The sequence below is a fragment of the Amblyomma mixtum genome, chromosome 8, assembly GCF_055824585.1.
Source record: "Amblyomma mixtum isolate Tamu chromosome 8, ASM5582458v1, whole genome shotgun sequence".
NCBI classification, from domain to species: domain Eukaryota; kingdom Metazoa; phylum Arthropoda; class Arachnida; order Ixodida; family Ixodidae; genus Amblyomma; species Amblyomma mixtum.
In genome coordinates this window covers 42,241,727-42,260,135 of record NC_143019.1, presented here as the reverse complement: position 1 = coordinate 42,260,135, position 18,409 = coordinate 42,241,727, and the positions used below count along the sequence as shown (strand labels likewise).

Genomic DNA, 18,409 nt, shown 5'->3' with positions numbered 1-18,409 from the left:
TGGCTTATCTGTTTGATTCACTGCCCAAGAACAATGCTGTGCGGCAGGCTTGGTTACCGAATGAGACCATCTGTTGCGCCTTTTGATATTTTCTTTGAGAATACCCTGTAAAGGAGTATCGATAACGAATGTGTATTGGCCCTCCAGTTCATGTGCTGCTCCTGTCTGACTTGATCAAGTTGGCTCGGGCCCTTTGAGCATTTCTGTTCCAGGTTGATCCCACGGCTTCCGACGTAATTTAACTCCGGAATTTTTTGATGCCCCGAGGCGCACTTGTTAAAAGCACCGATGGCTGTTTTACCTCTCCATGTGGCTAACAGGAGTACAAGCAAACTCGTAATAATCTCACTCAGAGCCTATGCAGTGTCTGCAAGTTTCGTTTGCACTTTGCCTTTTGAGTTGCCAAACTACTTCTTAACGAACCAGCTAATCTAAATGAAAGTTTTGATCGACACACAAATCTACCGAGTCTGGTCAGTCGAGCGTTTCTCTGCTCCGGTTACAGGCGTGCGCAACGTTTCAGGCATAGAAAACACTTACTGGTTCTCTCATCATAAAGTCTCTTCAGTCAACTGTAGCTTCACTGTTACAGAGTGGCCAACAGGCCAACAGACCTATTGTTAGCTACGCGAAGCTCTAGCTTTGGGTCAATTCCAACTCTCAGCACTGGGAATTTTTTTCTTTTTAGTAGCATTTTGGGCTTTGGTTCTAAAGCCAACTTCGACCACACTGCGGGAAGATATTACACTTAGATTTCCGAGAACAGGAGCTAAAATCACTTTGAGGTAAAAAATAAAATTCCAGGAGGGCATTGAAAGTGCCGCGTATCTCATATCTAGCGCTATGCTGAAATTTATCGCTTAACTGAAGCTGATGCTGATGATGACGTTCGTCGAGTGGTTGGAAACGCATTCGTTTAACACAAAGGGGGCGGGGGGTAACCTCGCCGCTGTCCACTCAGAGGTTTCAAGCCCCGTACAACCAATGCTACAGAAGTACAAAGTGGGGAAGTCCATGGTAGAGAGAGGGTGTGGTAGATGGTCCTTGGCGATCACAAAATGAACAAGGGAGGGGAATACCTCAGGTTGCGAGTGTACGACCAAAGTTGAACTGAGCTTTTCGGCCAGGAACCGCTGGTTCTTGCAGAACCAGGGTCGATCGCAGATGGATAACAGGAAGCAAACGAGTTGCCGCCGAACTGTGATGACGGAAGGCCCGAGTTGTTCGCTATTCTTCTTCGTATGACAGCCTAGTTCCAGTACTCTTGCGATGCCGCCTTCGCGATTCCGTGTCTTGCAGTCGCTTCAGTATGTTGTCGCATGCGTTTATCCAGGTGAGAACGAAAGTCGGGGTCTCACCGCAATCACTATCCTGACTACATCCACTGCAGGACAAAGGTCTTTCCGATATCTCTCCATTCAACCCTGTCCTCTGTCAGCTGCGGCCACCTTATCCCCGCCGTCCTCACAGAAATTTATAGCTGGCCATTTGCACAGGAAACTCAAAGAAAATTGATATTCCAACAAGCTGACGAAGCATTTTTGTTCATAATAAACTGTGCACATGATCAATGTCACCACACATAGCCGGCACCCTGCGAAAATTTTTTGTAAGGAGGGGCTCAAGGTGAGTTTTTGTACAAAGAGGAAGGAGGTTCTGGGCGGCGTATGGCCAGTTAGACTTTGCCAGGCGCCGCTCGCGTGGAAGATAAAACTGCAGCTTCACGAGCCACGTTTGCGTGTTTCGTCTCGGACATGCTCCGCACGATTCCGAAACCAGCCTTTCACATAACTCCCAAGTTCACAGTTGTTCGCCATCGGATTCCAAAGCCTCGTCTAATTTCCATCCGCGGATCGAAAAGCGAATTTGGGCCAGAACTGCATTCCTTCGCCACAGCCCGATGAGACGGCTCAACCATTTTACTTCTTGCTTTCGCATGAGCTGGTTCTCAACAGCACGTGTGGTTCGTATCCCTGCGAGCAACGGTCCTGCCCAGGAACAGGCTGTCACCGAAGGAAGGAGCTATTCTTGCGCTAACATCGACGCGACAAGCACGCCTCGCAGAGTTAGGTAGGTATGTTGGCTCTCCGCAACAAAGTGCGAGCATTCCCTCCGTTCCCGTTTGGAAAGCGATTCTCCCAATCACGTTGAGAGCGAATTCTTCAGCTATTGTTCAGTTTTCTTCGGGCTGAGGTAAATTGCCTACCAATAACCGTTCCTTCCCCATCGCGACGAATTGCGCAGTGCAGGGTGGGAAGACGGAGTAAAGCAAAAGACTCGACAACTGTAGATGCCGGATAATGCAAGGATTCCCTCGAGGACACCGCGCCCAACCCAATTAAAGGAGTACCGCCGGGCGCTCCTCACAAAAGCGTTGCAGCCCACGTCGTTAGGGCCGAGCCCCATTCGCTAGGGAGAGGAAGCATGCAATGGATCGCACGCTGCACTGTCGCAACTTTATTCTCGCGGGCAGACTTGGGCATTCCATCCAACCCGGGGCTTGCCACGCCGAACTGTAGGAAGGACAGGGAAAGGTAGACACGGCGACGGAGAGGCTGCCGGCAAAGTCGACAAGTCGCTGCCTACTGAAGACGACGACGGCAATAGAGAGGGAGAGGATAGAAGCGAAGGCATTCCACGCGCTGGGGAAATGATTCGGACGTGCGCTTTTCCGGCATACTCGGAATTCAAGTTGGGTATCGAACTTGCTCCGATGCTCGCGATGAAAACACTAAGACGCCGCTTGGAAAAGCTTAGAGCGTGCGATTGCTATTTCCGAGAACGCCGACTAGTGCAGCCTCCTCGAGGGGAGAGGGTAACAAATTGGACAGTGAGAGGAAAAGGTGGGTGTGGGAGAGGCGCTCGAGGAAAATATGGATCGAATAGGTGCTTAAAAAACATTGCTCTGAAGAAGCAAGTACTCGCCGGCTTTGGGGAGAAAGATATTCGGGACAATGTAATACCCCTCTTATCTTTTCTGTGCTTCAAGCCGCCGCGGTGGTTCAGTGGTTATGGTGCTCGGCTGCTGACCCGAAAGACGTGGGTTCGATCCCGGCCGCGGTGATCGAATTTCGATGGAGGCGAAATTTTAGAGGCCCGTGCACTGTGCGATGTCAGTGCACGCTAAAAAACCCCAGGTGGTCGGAAATTCCGGAGCCCTTCACTACCGCATCTCTCATGGCCTAAGTCGCTTTGGGACGTTAAACCCCATAAACCAACAAACCTTTTCTGTGCTTCAGTGATAAAGAAGCGACAAAAGAGACCGCACTTGTATAGTTCGAGATGACCCTGGTCAACTTACACATGTCTGCCGCCCTCAGAGTCAGAATTTATTTATAGCTGAATTATATTTGTTGCCTAAAGTTTCGACAGAGAAGGTTTCTGTGGCGATTTCTAAGCGCGCTAGAAAAATAAAGTTCTGATATTGAGTACTCGGACAAACATCGCACCTCAGGCACAAAACTCTGATCCCGACGGCACGTAAGCATAACCGTTCTTCATTTTTCGGGTTAGCAAGAGGTATTCGCGAGGACACAAACATCCTAGTGGCCTCTACCATTCACAATGTGACCGCTTGAGTTCCTCCCATTGTCTAATTTCACCCACCACTATCACTCGGGAGAAACAAACTGCTCGAGGTTCGGCATTGCTTTAATGATCCTCTTTACGAAATTGCCAGTGACTTTATGAGAAGGAGAAGCTTTCATTTATTCATGTACCTACATTGGGCCCTGAGAGAATTACAGTAGCGTGTTTTTTTGTTTGTTTTTTTGACAAAAAGTGGCATATGACCATGCGAAACAATGTTACAATTGTTAGTACCTGAACAGCAAAAAACCGTAGCTCCATGTTCCGAGATTCGTCCTGTTCACACTGCCTAAGAGTCCCATCGTTTTCTGAGAACATGGTTACACCAACTATACAGGTAGATAGCACTATTCCCGTTACCTGGCACGCTCCTCCCCCGAATTCTTGCATCTAACGAATTCCCGCCGGGTGCGACAGAGGGCGCGGTCAACGCTCCTGCCTTCCTCTCTGTCTTCGAACTGGAGACAGACTGGCGATTCTGGTCACGTGTGCCTTTATTGGGGCTTTTCATTACGACCACCCTGGCGCTGCCGGCGACAGGACAGGTCCGGATGTCGCTCCACGCAACTATTCCCCTTGTCCCTCGGGGCTCGTCTTACTCTAACTTCGCTCTCGCATTTTCGCTTCGTTCAGTTTTTTGTTTGTTGTTGTTCTTGCTCCTTTCTAAACTCGTTGCAACGGTGTACGAACTTCCACGAAATAACGAAAGCTTTTGATTTAGCATTCTTTTCTTCACATCGGGCGTAGAATCGCCTTTCGTTCCTCTTTTCCTTAGTTTTGCCTTCTTACCGCACCTTGCAATTGCTGCACTGCCGTTCACAATAACTCTTCGCGGCCGCGAGAGAGGCGCAATGATGGCAGCAGTCTCCAAGCTCGTCTCTCCGGGAGCTTTACGTGATGAGGATTTCAAGTCGGCCAGCACCGTGAGCACCGTGGATAAGGGAGAGACAACTGGCACCGAAATAAGCACGGCAGTACAGGAGCAGAGCAGCTTACCAGCCTACCACCTTGCCACCGTGAAGGCGTAAATCACGAGCTGCTGCGTTGAAGAATATCCTCGCCTCTAGCAAATAGAGGCTCATGTCGCATGCTTGGAGTTTCCCGAAAGCGTTACCTGTGCAATGTTGTTTATTTTGCGCGATTTACAAATATGGTGGTAGAGAAATGAGAGGCCCATTAAGATACACATACATATACCTACATATGCAAATTACGATGTAATTTGAGAGATTCCGTAATATCTCATGGTTAGTTGCGGTACGAAATGTAAATAGTGTCACTTCTTAGAAAACCAATTGTAAAGCAGCAAAAAAGGAAAACAAAACACAGGGACACCTAATTCCATCATGTGTTGGCACACAATGGCTTTTGGAACTGTTGATGCCCTCTCCGGAAGTGACTGGCGGTGCTTGTGAGACACAGGGTGCTCTTCCCGAGCTCTTCCCGTACACCACCTGCCGCCTGCCGCGGTTCGCAGATGGAAGTTTCCCGCAGAACAACCTGGTTTAGTTGCCTCTCTGCCATTCTGGTGACGTTACTTTCCTCAACCCAATGCGCATTCTCCAGTCTGGTGACGTCGCATCTCTCCAGCCAACGAGATTTCTCTGCGCTGGTGACGTCACTAATGACATCACTAACCGCCAGCTAATAGAATGGTCGCCGCTGGCCTTTTGCTCCTGTGAGGCTTGAAGGTTTTCGCATGATATGCGCATTTATTAAGGCATAGCTTCTGCGTACAGCGTTGCAGAAAAAGCGGCGTCGTCGGCGTTGGCCGTGAGCGTTGGCCGTGAGTGAAAAATCCAAAAATCGTCCGTTGTTACCAGTTCGCCTAGCGCGAACGCTCTGTCCCGTGGCACTGCCCGTTCATCGTCGTATTCTACGTAGCACAAATCCATGCTATCGTAGAGATTCGGATGTAGTAAACATTATCTGTAATTTTTTGCGTGATGTCAGTCGCAAGTTTATCTCAGCTGGTCTGCAAGTGAACATTAGCGCAAATTGTGGAAAGGTACTTCTGTCTAAACTTTGTCCTCAAACTCGGCCTCTATCCGTCTACCGTGCGATGTCAGTGCACGTTAAAGAACCCCAGGTGATCGAAATTTCCGGAGCCCTTCCCTACGGCGTCCCTCATAGCCTGAGCCGCTTCGGGACGTTAAACGCCAATAAACCAAACCAAACCTTTAGTCCAAGCTTCCATCTGTTTCACCTAGGCTCAGGCAAGATACTTAACACCCTTAAATTAAATGACATGAATGGAAGACCTCGTTTTAGACCTAACACTGAATAGTACGCCATTTACGGAGCATGTCGACATGTAGATACTGCTGCGCACTCTACTGACCGCAATGACATTGCAATCAGTAGATAGTGTTGAAGCACTGAGCTAATCAGCGAAAGAACAAGGTTGGCTCCTGTACATAAGCCCGTCCCCGTCCCTTTCTCTCTCATTTCCTTGACTTACTTAAAACACGCTTATCTACTTTATCTACTTTTTTCAAATTGCGTTTTCATGCCCTAGTGACTACAACTCAAAACCTGATAGGCCACTGCTTTTAGAACAGTTCTAATCAATACCGCAGAATGACACCATTGAAACTTTCCTGGACCTTCTTAAGGAGTCGAAATAATTAGCCAAGGGAAGTTTCTCTTTTCTAGCTATCGTCCCGTGCTCTGATAGTTAAAATTTAGCGCAACGCCACGCAGGAATAACAGTCTTCTTTTCCCCACTTCTATTTACAGTTATAGCTCCTCTTTAACTACTGGTGGAACATTCCCGTGCCCTAGAACTACACGTCTTCGAGACAGCCAGAAAATCACAACCCGTCAATAGTCGTTCCTCATGGTGGGGATAGATGGCGCTCCATAATACCGGTGGCCTGAAGCAGCCATCAGAAGCGCTCGCCACCCCCTCTGCCGGCGGCACCTATATAGCACCGTCTATTGCAATGTCACTAACGAGAAACATGCATGCAGACATTCTGATAAGAAAAAAAAAAAGAAAAGACACGGTATTCCCTTTTTCCCTCGCTCCTTTACCTTTATCTTACTTGTTTCGGCCACTTCCGCAATTTGCATAACAGGCTACGAACGCCATCGCACGGCAAAGGGCGAATATAAAACAAATAAAAAAAGAACCAGCTATTTTTCTCTTTTTTCTCCTTCTATTGCGTTACTCTCAGGCAAGGAAAGGCAAGCACTACAGCGTGGCGAAGCGAAGAGAAGCAAAAAAAGCACGGGCCCGAATGCACAGCAGAGCCTCCCCCCCCCCTCCCCCTTCCTTCCTGCCACCTCCCCGTTTCGGCGTTATTCCTACTTTTCCCTCCACCGTTGTGTTGAGCGCGTACATGGTGGAATGCGCTCGCGCGAATGTTTATGTGCCCGGCCTGATGGCGGCTCCACGGCCATTGACGCTTCCGAGCGATGCTTCTTCGACCGTTCTCAGCGTGCGAAGCTTTCACTTCTTTTTGCGCGCTCGCAGAGAAAATAATGTAAAAGAAAGACAACGTTGTAGGAACGGTACTCTGGTCCGCCATCCTGAAGCTATTCCCCCGTTTAGTTTCGTTCCTTTTCTTGTATTTTGGTGTTTGTATCATCCTCGCATTATTCTTTTCTTTTTTTATTCCGTGCGCGTTCCTTTCTGCGTTACGTTTTCTTCCCGTGATTCCGCTGCTCTGTAAGAGGAATGAGTGTTTGCTTTTGCCGCCGCGTTGCATAGTTGGAACGGCTGCCCATGCAAGCCAGGCATATGTTCGCTGTCTTAAAAACTTAGAAGCGCAGTATAACTAAAGAATTCAGAATTTTCTCTGTTCCCAAATCAAATGGCGTGCGGCACTGTCGCTCACGACAGCGGATACGTGTGAGGTGCGCAGTCATAACTTGCCTTATTGGCTTATTGGGGTTTAACGTCCCAAAGCGACCAAGGCTATGTGGACGCCGTAGTGAAGGGCTCCGGAAATTTCGACCCCCTGGGGTTCTTTAACGTGCTCTGACATCGCACAGTACACGGGCCTCCAGAATTTCACCTACATCGAAATTCGGCCGCCGCGACCGGGATCGAACCCGCGTCTTTCGGGCCAGCAGCCGAGCGCCGTAACTACTGAGTCATAACTGTCATAACTGAAATTGAGGTTAAACGGCACCTACTTCGTAGTGCTTTCAGAGTGTTCAGAAAAAAAGTTTCTTGCAAGAAGTAGCATGTTGTGTATATTACAGTATGTTGTCTTGTTCAGTACTTGCTTTCTAGGTATTCGCCTTTGACGAGGGACTTTGTGAGGGTAGGAACGACTTATCCCCCTGGAGTGTGCAGTCAGCTGAAAAAAGTTGCATCATCGACACAAATATCATATGCAGTCCTGAAAGAAACGCGTCGGTTTCAATGCGATTGCATTAAACGCAGGCTTGTAAAAAAAACAAGTGGCGTGCGGCATCGTCCTTCATAAAATTCACTGATTGGTCGAATGGGTGTGGCTTCATGCCACCACGTGACATGGCCGAGTTGGCAGGTGCGCTGGTCATGTGACATGGCTGAGCGCTGCCGTGGGCTTAATGGTAGTAGTTGCCATGTGCGCTTGGTTATGCGCAGACGTGTCTTCACAGCTCCACGTATCGGGTAGGAATGGGGCTGGAATGAACGAGGGTCTGTCTACCGCAGTGGGAAATCCCCGCAAGCGGATAGGGCGACAACGGTAGTATTCTAAAGACGAAAGGAGTAAAAAGAGAGTACACTGTCCTATATCCTTTTTGTAGCTGTCTTATTTGCCAATATCCCTCAAGAGAAAAGTCTACAACAGCTGTATCTTACCGGTACTCACTTATGGGGCAGAAACGTGGAGGCTAACGAAGAGGGTTCAGCTTAAGTTGAGGACAACGCAGCGAGCTATGGAAAGAACAATGATAGGTGTAACGTTAAGAGATCGGAAGCGGGCGGAGTGGGTGAGGGTCCAAACGCGGTTTAATGACATCCTAGGCGAAATCAAGACGAAGAAATGGGCTTGGGCAGGGCATGTAATGCGGAGGCAAGATTACCGCTGGTCCTTAAGGGTAACAGAGTGGATTCCAAGAGAAGGCAAACGTAGCAGGGGGCGGCAGAAAGTTAGGTTCGCGGATGAGATTAAGAAGTTTGCGGGGGTACGGTGGCCGCAGCTGGCAAAGGACAGTGTTAATTGAAGAGACATGGGAGAGGCCTTTGCCCTGCAGTGGGAGTAGTCAGGCCGATGGTGATGATGGTGATGAAGCTTTCCTATAGCGCACTCTCTTTTATAAAAGAAAGCGTGTTAGAAAACAGCTTACTCTCTTTTAACTCTCATATAAGAGTATTCGTGTTCAGAGTGTATGTCGCTAGAGATGGAGTACCAGCGGCTACACAGGCACAGCGTACGCAGTGAGCAGCAGTGATGGAGGAGAAGCAGACAGAGCGGATTTTAGACTTTAAAGCTATCGCATTTTGAACACATAACGTAATTAAATGTCTACTAATTTTTTTTAACACATGTGATTAGCACAAGAGTGAAGAATTTCAACTGCGAAGTCCCGTCACAGAAAGCACGAAATTTGGGAAAGCGAGGAGTTTTTTTTTTTTTTTATAGATGCACAGATAGTCGTATTCATCCGGGCCACCCTGTTTGGAGGTGCAACATTTGAGAGGAAACGATAAAACTTAAAAATAATGCAAAGTGCACTAACGAGTGATGATAAATACAAGCGGAACTTTTAAATGCGAGACATGGCGTTATAGTTGACAGAACCACGAATCATTGTCAACATATTCAATGAAACGCACAGGCGAGACACAGCGCGCCAGCAGTGCTGAGCTTAGGATCACTTGAACAAACACGGGCCGCGAGTAATCATACCGTGATAAAGTTTCCTTTGGGGACACGACACTTCGTCATGTTTCTTTTCTTTGCTATTTTTCCTACGGCGCGCTGTGTGACGAACATACAATGCCAAAGCACCCCGGCTGGCGCGTTCCCGTCAGAAGCGAGACTGCCGAGTTAAATATCGAAAATTCGGGGCTCACACAGGAACGAAGAGAGAGAGAGAGAGAGAGAGAAAGAGGCGAAGGCTTACTGACGCGCACGAAAGCGCGATCACGAACGCACAACCCGCAGTTTTTTCCACTGGAGTCGCGTCGCTCTGGACGCGTTCCCGCTCCCACGGGGATAATTAAATCGGGCCAAGACAATTATTTCTCGCTAGCGCGCGCGCTCCGCGTACGCAGAAAAATCACGACGGAGGTCGCCTCCCCGGAGCGGTATAGAGAGAGGCTCGGCAGCGCGACAATAATATTAATAAAAAAAAAACGAAACGAGGAAGAGGATATGGCAGAGTGAGCGCGCGCGGAGGGGAGTATCTGAAAATTCTGCACAAACTCTTCGCCGCTTTATTTGTGCTCGAACACCGCTGGGATCGGAAGGAGAAATTACGCGCGCGCTCTTTCGCGTGCGCAGTGTAGAAAAATGAATCGAGGGCTGGAACCCGTAAGCACGCACAGAGCCTTCCTTGGAGTAAAACAAAAGTGTGCCCGAGCCGCGCTTTGTTTGGGACTACGGTGTGAGCTGTGCGGAGAGCGTGGTAGTTAAGTTTTGCCGACAGAAAATTATAGGCGCTCTCGACTCATTTATTCGTTGTTCAAGGGGAAAAATAAGTGGAAAGAGGGGTGGCGTGTGGTGGAAAGAGGGGCGCGCCCTTGCTGGCTAAGGAATTCGGCAGCCGCCATCGGGACGTTTTGCGAGCAAATGCGGTGCGGACGTACACTTCGATTACTTGAGCACCCATCAGACAAGCCTCCGAACTTATCGATTCGATCGTGTCCCTGTTGAGGGCAATATCATTTGACGGCTAGTGCAGTCAAAGATAGAAAGGGCTCTTCCAAACTTTTTTTTACAAACGAGCAAACACGATGATTTAAGCCCAAATATTGTTTTGCGCTCTATGGTGCACAGGTACCTATAGAGTTAATGACATTCTAGTCGAAAACAAGAGAAAGAAATGGGCTTGGGCAGGGCATGTAATGCGGAGGCAAGATAATCGATGTTCTTTAAGAGCAGCGGTCTGGATTCCAAGAGAACACAAGCGTAGAAGGGGGAGGCAGGAAGTTAGGTGGGCGGATGATGTTAAGACGTTTGCGAGGATAGGGTGGCTGCGGCTGGCGCAAGAGAGGGTTACTGGAGAGATGAGGGAGAGCCCTTTGCCCTGCAGTGGGCGCACTGAGGCTGATGATGATGATAATGAATAGCACCTAGGTCCACCTATTTAGCAATCTTTCCTCTCTTCTTAAGCCTGCCCCTTGTCACACCTGGGGAACATTCTTTCTCTTCGACTCCTGTTCCCGCAGACACTGGGTAAAGAAAGGAAAACGCCGCAACTCACATGCAGGCACGGTTCAACTTAATGGCTGGCGTTAGCCACGCGGCTCTGTATTGCTAGAACCCATAGTCTATGGCCCCAAAAGTTGAGCAAAGGTCGGGCGCTGGACATTTGCGTGTGTGAGTGTTGGAAGTGGCCATCCGGTAGACGATCAGGTGGTGCAGGCGAGTTTTGAAACGCTCCTCCATACAAAGCTGCGCAGTGCAGTCAGTATTTGAAACAAGTTAAAGCTGAGGCATTGTGTGGGTTGAAACGTGCATGTGCTAGCGTGCAAACATCTGATCGAGCTTTTTTTATTACTTTCTTTTACCCAAGAATCTCTTATACCTCCTCGCATTTTACTCACAGCACCCGGAACAGTTATTATTCTCGACTCAGTACACAGCTCGCCTGAAAGAGCACGCGACATATGCTTGGCTGGTCAGAAATTCGGGGTGTAACTCCCCATTAAGACTGGGCGCACAACTCCACTCTCATAGTTCTGCCCATAGGCGGAGGCATTGTGATAATTCATAGGTACGCTGCGAATGCTTGAATTTGAGCGGGAACAGTATAGCCAAGCTGGGCCATTCCGAAATTAAAGCCACGCATCACGGATACATGAGTCATTCTTTCGGTTTGAAATCCTGCTCTCTTGTAACAGAAAAATTTGGTGAAGAAAGGATTGCTAAAGAACATTTTGAGTGAACATCAGCGTAGACGCAGCGACGATATCTGACCAGGAGTGCGCTGGAATTCTTCTTCGCTATAACAAAACTTAAGATAAGTTACAGTTGCGGAATCAAGGTTCTTGTTTGTTCACAAATACTGGCCCCAGCAGAAACTCAGCCATGGCAGATACTCAGAGGCGCCAACGCCGATGAGTTCTGCGTACCTCGGTTGTGTTGTTTGGGGTGACAGATTAAAAAAAAAGAAAAATGAAACTAGATCTTCATGAGCATTTTTCTCTGAGTTTTTTATGCATATTGGACATATAATTCTTGCAAACTAAACACTTAGTCTCTCAACATACGCACCTTCGTCCGATCAAAGCACGCACCATAAAGGGGTTTGACAATAAGTTTAACCATAGTACTAGCGAAGGGTGCTAAAGCGTAAGGCGTGCGCTACAACAGTTTCCGAAGGTTTATGTCTATTTTTTTTTGCTCTTGTGATTAACTATATAAAAGAGGCAGTGGTGCGGTTGAGCTTGCTGTGTCTTGTAAATCTGTGCTGCGCTGAGTTATTTTGTGTATATTCAATAGATGATGCCCATAACTGAGCAAGCTTAAAAAGTAGAATTCTGCTGAAAAAGAAAAACGTGGCTGGAAAGGTTGCATCACGAAGTTGACAATGGCAATGAGAAATATGTCATGAATACGCAGGCGATCCTAAAATGGGCGAAATTGCTGTCATCTTTCCTTTGGTTGCTGGGATGAAAAAAAAAAAAAAAAAGATTGTAGCTGTTACATAGTAAGTTCTTTGTTGAGAATAGGAAATCGGTAATTGGTGCAAAAAGGCTGTTGATACGAGAGCAATTCTTTGACGAGGTATTTCTGCTCGTAACATTTTTCAACCGCTCTAGTATAACGTCCACGTACTAACTGAGACGTACAGCCACGGCCGTAACAACGCACAGCAAGCTTCGGCGGTCGGCTCTCATGCCGTACGTAGCAAAAGTTAGGTGACATTCAATCCATATGCTGGTAAATGCACCCACCTTTGATCATACATAAACGAAACGTTCGTATCTACTTTCCGTAACAGTGAGAATCTTTAGGGCATCTAAGCGTGTTTGGTATTTTTCTGCCAGCGACTACGCAACGGCCAAGCCGAGATTTAATTCCGCATGCACAGTGCCAGGTAGCCGCCGCACGACCACAAATACCCTGATCGTCAGGTTGGTCAAATGTTTAGGTGAATCCCCCAAGGGGAAGTAGATTTGTAATAAGGGAGTAATTACTCACTGACGTCCACCCGAGCGCAGCCGAATGGCTACAAGAGAAAGGTATACAGCTTTCTCAGAAACTTCGTGGTTAAAGAAAACTCCGTCCTGGTCCGGGGTTCGAAACCGGGACCATTGCTTCACCGGAGCAGTCGCACTACCAATTGAGCTAACCGGGACGGCAAGCTTATGGTAGGGCGATAGCGAATTGATCAATAACTCGAAGTGGGAACAGTGTTGGTGAAATGTATAGGGGAATCCCCCAAGGTGGAGTAGATTTGTATTAAGGGAGTAATTACTCATTGACGTCCACCCGAGCGACTGGTAGAGCGACTGCTCCGGTGAAGTGGTGGTCCCGGGACCGAACCCCGGACCAGGACAAATTTTTCTTGAACTACGAAGTTTCTGAGCAAGCTGTATAGCTTTACACTGCAGCCGTACGGCTGCACTCGGGTGGACGTCAATGAGTAATTACTTCCTTATTACCCTGATGGTCAGGTACATACTCCGTCTCCACTGGAGTAGCTCTGTAATAATTATTCGTTTTATAGTGTGATGTCTTCTGTTTTCGTATTAAAAGAAGCACAACTCTGCTGGAGGTCTCAAGGGAGTGTTGACGCTCCTTTCCTGAAACAACAAGCCGCCATGGCGAGACGTCCGGAGGGTACAGTACCTTGCGAAGAAGGACGCCGCAGCCGAGGGAGACGAGCGCAGCTGTGCCGATGAGGAAGATGGCCCCGCGCACGGCGAGCTGTAGCAGGTGCCGTGGACGCCATGGTCCAGCGAGTGAGGGAAGGAGGAGCTCGAGGCGATCGGCGGGTACGACGAGCACGGAGGCGCCGAGCCCGCCGGAGAGGGCGCCGGTGCGAACGGTGGCACGTCGCCCAGACTCGAAGATGGCGACGCTCCGCACTCGGACTCGCTGCACGACGTGGCGCAGCCAGTGCGGGCAGCCAGCTCCTGCGTGTTTAGGATACCGGATATAACCCCTGGTTGACACCAACTGTCATCAAGATCGACCTGTCAACATTGATCTTGCATCGATACACAGCCTAAACTTGTTATAACGAAACAGATTATAACGAAATAATGGATATAACGAAGGAATGAAAATTACACTTGAAAACTCGGTCCACGTGGGCTATAACGAAGCTATAGTTATAACAAAGTGATCGCCGGCCCCCTCAACTTCGTTATAACGAGGTTCATTTGTATACTATACCCCTCGGTGCATTCATGCTGCCATGAGCAGAGGTTCGCAAGACAACTCAAATATACGAACAGCTGTAGCCACCATTCCATAATAAGCAGTCAGAGGTAATAAAATTTCAGCAACATACCAGAAGCATCAAACAGTTAAGAATCACAAGGATTTTTTTCAAGTATTCATTGTAGTAACATCGCACTCACTGAAACAAGCTGCCACAACGCTCCCGAAGACCTCAAAGTAGAAATATGTTTTCATTTCTAATAATTCATATTTGCTATAACAAGTAATATTAGTTTGGTCCGATGCATTACCTTACTTCGTGCTGCTTTCTTGTCCCCACATTCTGTTCTATGCTAGCCCCTATAACCTAGGGCTAGAGTGGCGATAGGACTCAAAGAAAAATAATAACACCATGGGCAAACGAGGCCATCGTTGAGCAACCGTATAGCATACAGGCTCAGGCAAAACTAGCATATACAAAAGCACACACGCGTATCTGGCTTCGATGTTAGGTTGGATTCAATAAAAAAGAAAATGATTTAAGAAGGGTACCATCAGTGTCCGGATGGGGAAAGGGAGGGGGGGGGGGGGAGTAAGAGTTGAAAAGAGGTACTCCTGGTGCTTGCGCTTGCTCTTTATTTCCTCATCGGTAGAGTGTAAAACTACTTCTTAGGAACGCAAAAGTAGGACTAAATGTGCAGACAAATTCTAGGCCTCGTTGTTTCATACAGGTAAGGGTGGGAGCTGTTCAGACCAACCCCACCGCACTTGAGAGAGCAATGAGAGCAATAACGAGCACTCACGGCTCAGATGCTTTGAGGAGAGCAAACAGATTTCGATGCTGAACCATGGGCAAGTATTCGGAGAGAAGCAGATTATCTGCTCCAAACTGGGTTCGGCCCTTTTCAGAAGCCGGTCAGAATAACACCATTAACACTCTAAAAAAAAATTTACAGGCACACCTAATTACATTACGCACTGTCAATGCGATAGTATTAGAAACTGTTGATGTTTTTTTTTTTCCGGAAGTGACCACACTTCCGGACTGGTGACCACTTCCTTCCAGCTGAGAGGCGAATTTCATGACAGACACCACATTTTTTTTTCCCCGCTGAGGGTTTTAACGCCATCTCATTTAAACAGCATGCTTTACACGAACCTTAAGAGGAACTGGGTGCTTCTAAACTCGAACTGCGCGCAGTAAAAGGCTGCTAATGCGTAGTCGTGGGCCAAGCGCAACCGACCCGTCAACACGAGACCCCAGTGTCGAGTAAACTAGTGCGGGTCTCTCGCACACGCTCTCGACGGCGGAGATCGGCCATCCATCAAGGCGCGCCACTGTGAGCAGAAAAACGCCCGAGCAGCGGCCGCTGTTACAACGTGCCGGCCCCGGTCATTAATGAAGACGGAGCAGCGCACCCGCGGAACGCATATAGCGAGGCAGGGGGGAAAAAGCAAAGTAGGGAGAAAGAGTGGGGTACGGAGGAGGACGGAGAATAAGCGACAGCCGCAGCACATCCACGGGACAACAATCACAGCAGCACGAACACAAACCACCGGCGCCAGGAGAAAGAGGGGGACGAGGGTGGAGTTACGTGCATTAGAGACCTGACACAAAGTCAACATCGGACAGCCGTGAAAGGCGAACGTTCTTAATTGCTACCTCTGGACCTGACAACGTTTCGCGCCAGCGACACACTCGTCTGCCTCATTCGCGAGCGGGGAGAGAAAAGAAAAAAAAAAGAAAAAGAAACCGCCTCACTGTTTACTTAAACGGTGTTTTAGCGTTCCCGCTCTTTTGAAACAAAACAACGCCTGAACGGTACACTATCTAAATCAATTTCGCGGCATGGGCCGGCCATAGAAACAAAGGGCCTCGAATAGATAGGGATCTCAGAGCATGCCGGTGGAGCCGCAGTGGCGACGCTGGACGGCAAGTTTTGCCCCCGGGGTGCAGAGGAGCTCGCTCGGTTTGGACAAAGGAACGCCACTTGTACAGAAATCATAGAAAAAGAGACAGAAGAGGCGTAACGCGTTTTATCTGACACTCAAAAACATCTGTTCGTACACAATTGCAACTAGAGCTATACTTGGTTGTTTGGTTCGCATTCTACAGATGCACACGTTGCGCCTTGTGCGCGTGTATCTGTTTATACGTCCTTGTCGCCTTCGTGCTGTTCAGGCTCGTGAAATATTTACAGGGACACCTGATTATATTGTGTGCTTTCAATACGATAACTTTAGAAGCTGCTGATGCTTTCACCGGAAGTGACGCCACTTCCGGTCTCCTGATGTAAGGTCTAATGTGGTCACTTTTGTGCAGCCAATAAGAATTATTCGGCCTGGAGACATCACTTACCTCAAGCCAATGAGTCAACTGATGAAGTTTATAATGACATCGTAGTAATAAAAAAAATAGGCGAATTGAAATCCAGAAGTTTTTTTGCCGCTTTATTCGCGAAAAATGCGGAGATTTTCACGAGAATATCAAGTTGTAAATCATAAATTGTGTAGTTTTTACGCCCTGAAGCTATACACATGTATACACATGGGCTATGAGAGAAGTCGTAGTAGAGGATTCCGGATTAATTTAGAACAAGAAAAGTTCTAACATGAAAATGCCGCACAATTAATATCACAAAGGCGTTATTGCGTTTCGCTTCCATCGAAATGCGGTCACCACCACAGGGATTTGATCTCGCTACTTTGTGGTCATTAGCCGTACTAAGCGACCTCCGCGAGTGCAGTCTGAATGTTAGTTACTTGCGATATTTTCTTATCTTAATTAGATGCAACGCCTAATCCTTCTGACGACAATGTTCGGAAATGTCAGCCTTTTTAGAATTCTTTGTCCAGTGTTGCGCTCAACCAGTGCTCAGTGTTCTTCACCTGCTGCTTCATTCACAGCAGTAGAAGCAATTGAATCCGTAAGACAGCCTCAAGCACGTCTTGGCGTCTTCAAGTTGTCTTTGCCGTGGGATTCCACTGCGGGTGAATTACAGTTCTAAGGAAGGAATAAATGCGATTTCAGGATCAGCGCTGAACACGACGATTCCTGTTTCAAGCGATAGCTTAAGTAGCTCGTCGGCTCGCCAAATTGATGTGCACCATAACACTTGGTCTGGTAACAGGTACGACTGCGTCAGAATTCCACCCCTACACTTAGCGGGCACAGTGGCGCCATCGGAGGCTTCGTGGGCGCCCCACGAACTGGCGGCGCGCGCCAAATCAAACAACGAGGTGTGAAACATCCCGGCTACTCAATTAGACTGGCGTGTGAAGCATGCTAGGCCGTGCTTGGGGAGCCGGTGAGAGGTTTGTGATATCGACAAACCAGGGTGGGTATATTGCCTAGGCGTCTACTAATTTCTTAAAGCGAACGCCTTCTATGGCCTGTTCCTGGGTGGGGCCTGGGTTTCCGATATGTAAGCGCGATGACACTGAACCCGACATTCACCAATTACTGTGCGACTGCCCTGCTCTCAAGCCTAAAAGGATCCAGCACGTGAAGGTGGCGGGTCTTTCTCAGGGCAACTCTCCTTCATATATTGCCTGGACGCAGGGAGCACACCACTGCTCACTACTGGACTTCATAAAATCAGCTAACTTATTCCCATTACTCTAATCTTACTGTATCCTTCATCACATTTTCCCCCATTGATGCCCTGAGGGAACAAATCTCATTTAAAATATAAACAAACAACGAAACACGTCGTGTTTTTCGGCGTCCAGGAAAACCGGACCAGAAAACCCCAATGACGTCATCAGCAATAAAAAATTTATTCGGGAAGTACAGGGAATTGAACTAAGGACCATCAGATTGCGAGAACACGCAACTCAGGTCACAAAACTTTTTTGTTTTTTTTTTGAACATGGTACTTATTATAATTATGTAATGATCTATGTACAAGGACTATGTACAAACAAATAGAAAAGCAGTGGTAAACCAACACGATGCGTAATACGACACACTTGAGCAACCAAGCAAAACCTCGTTGCTTCTTGGCGAATAAAGATGAACCTAGTGTTTGTGTTGCCTTATTACCGTATACTAATGAGTAACTGTGTCATGAGAAAAGAAGGAAGATATAAACGAAGAAAATTAATCATTTCGCCTTCAAAGCACGCAAGTAGATTTAAGTTCACTCCGCAATTTTGTTATCTGCAGTGTGCCTGAAATATGTTTAAAACTAGAGACGAATAGACAACCGGCCCTTAACTCCCCGATTCGTCCATTGCGGCTGCAGTGATTACATTCTAGCCCTTGTGATACGTACTTTTTCAGCTGCAATACTTCGACTCGAAATAGTCCCGCAAAC

At 47.9% G+C, this 18,409-nt stretch overlaps 1 protein-coding gene across 1 annotated transcript in view; it reads right to left on the bottom strand.

The window, feature by feature from the left end:
• The window catches only part of LOC149332249 (uncharacterized), a 397,168-nt gene that overhangs the window by 213,982 nt on the left and 164,777 nt on the right, over nt 1-18,409 (bottom strand). The window contains exon 6 of the mRNA XM_089555722.1: nt 13,554-13,840. Coding sequence (XP_089411848.1) covers nt 13,554-13,840 — 287 coding nt within the window. The remainder of the gene's footprint in view (nt 1-13,553; nt 13,841-18,409) is intronic.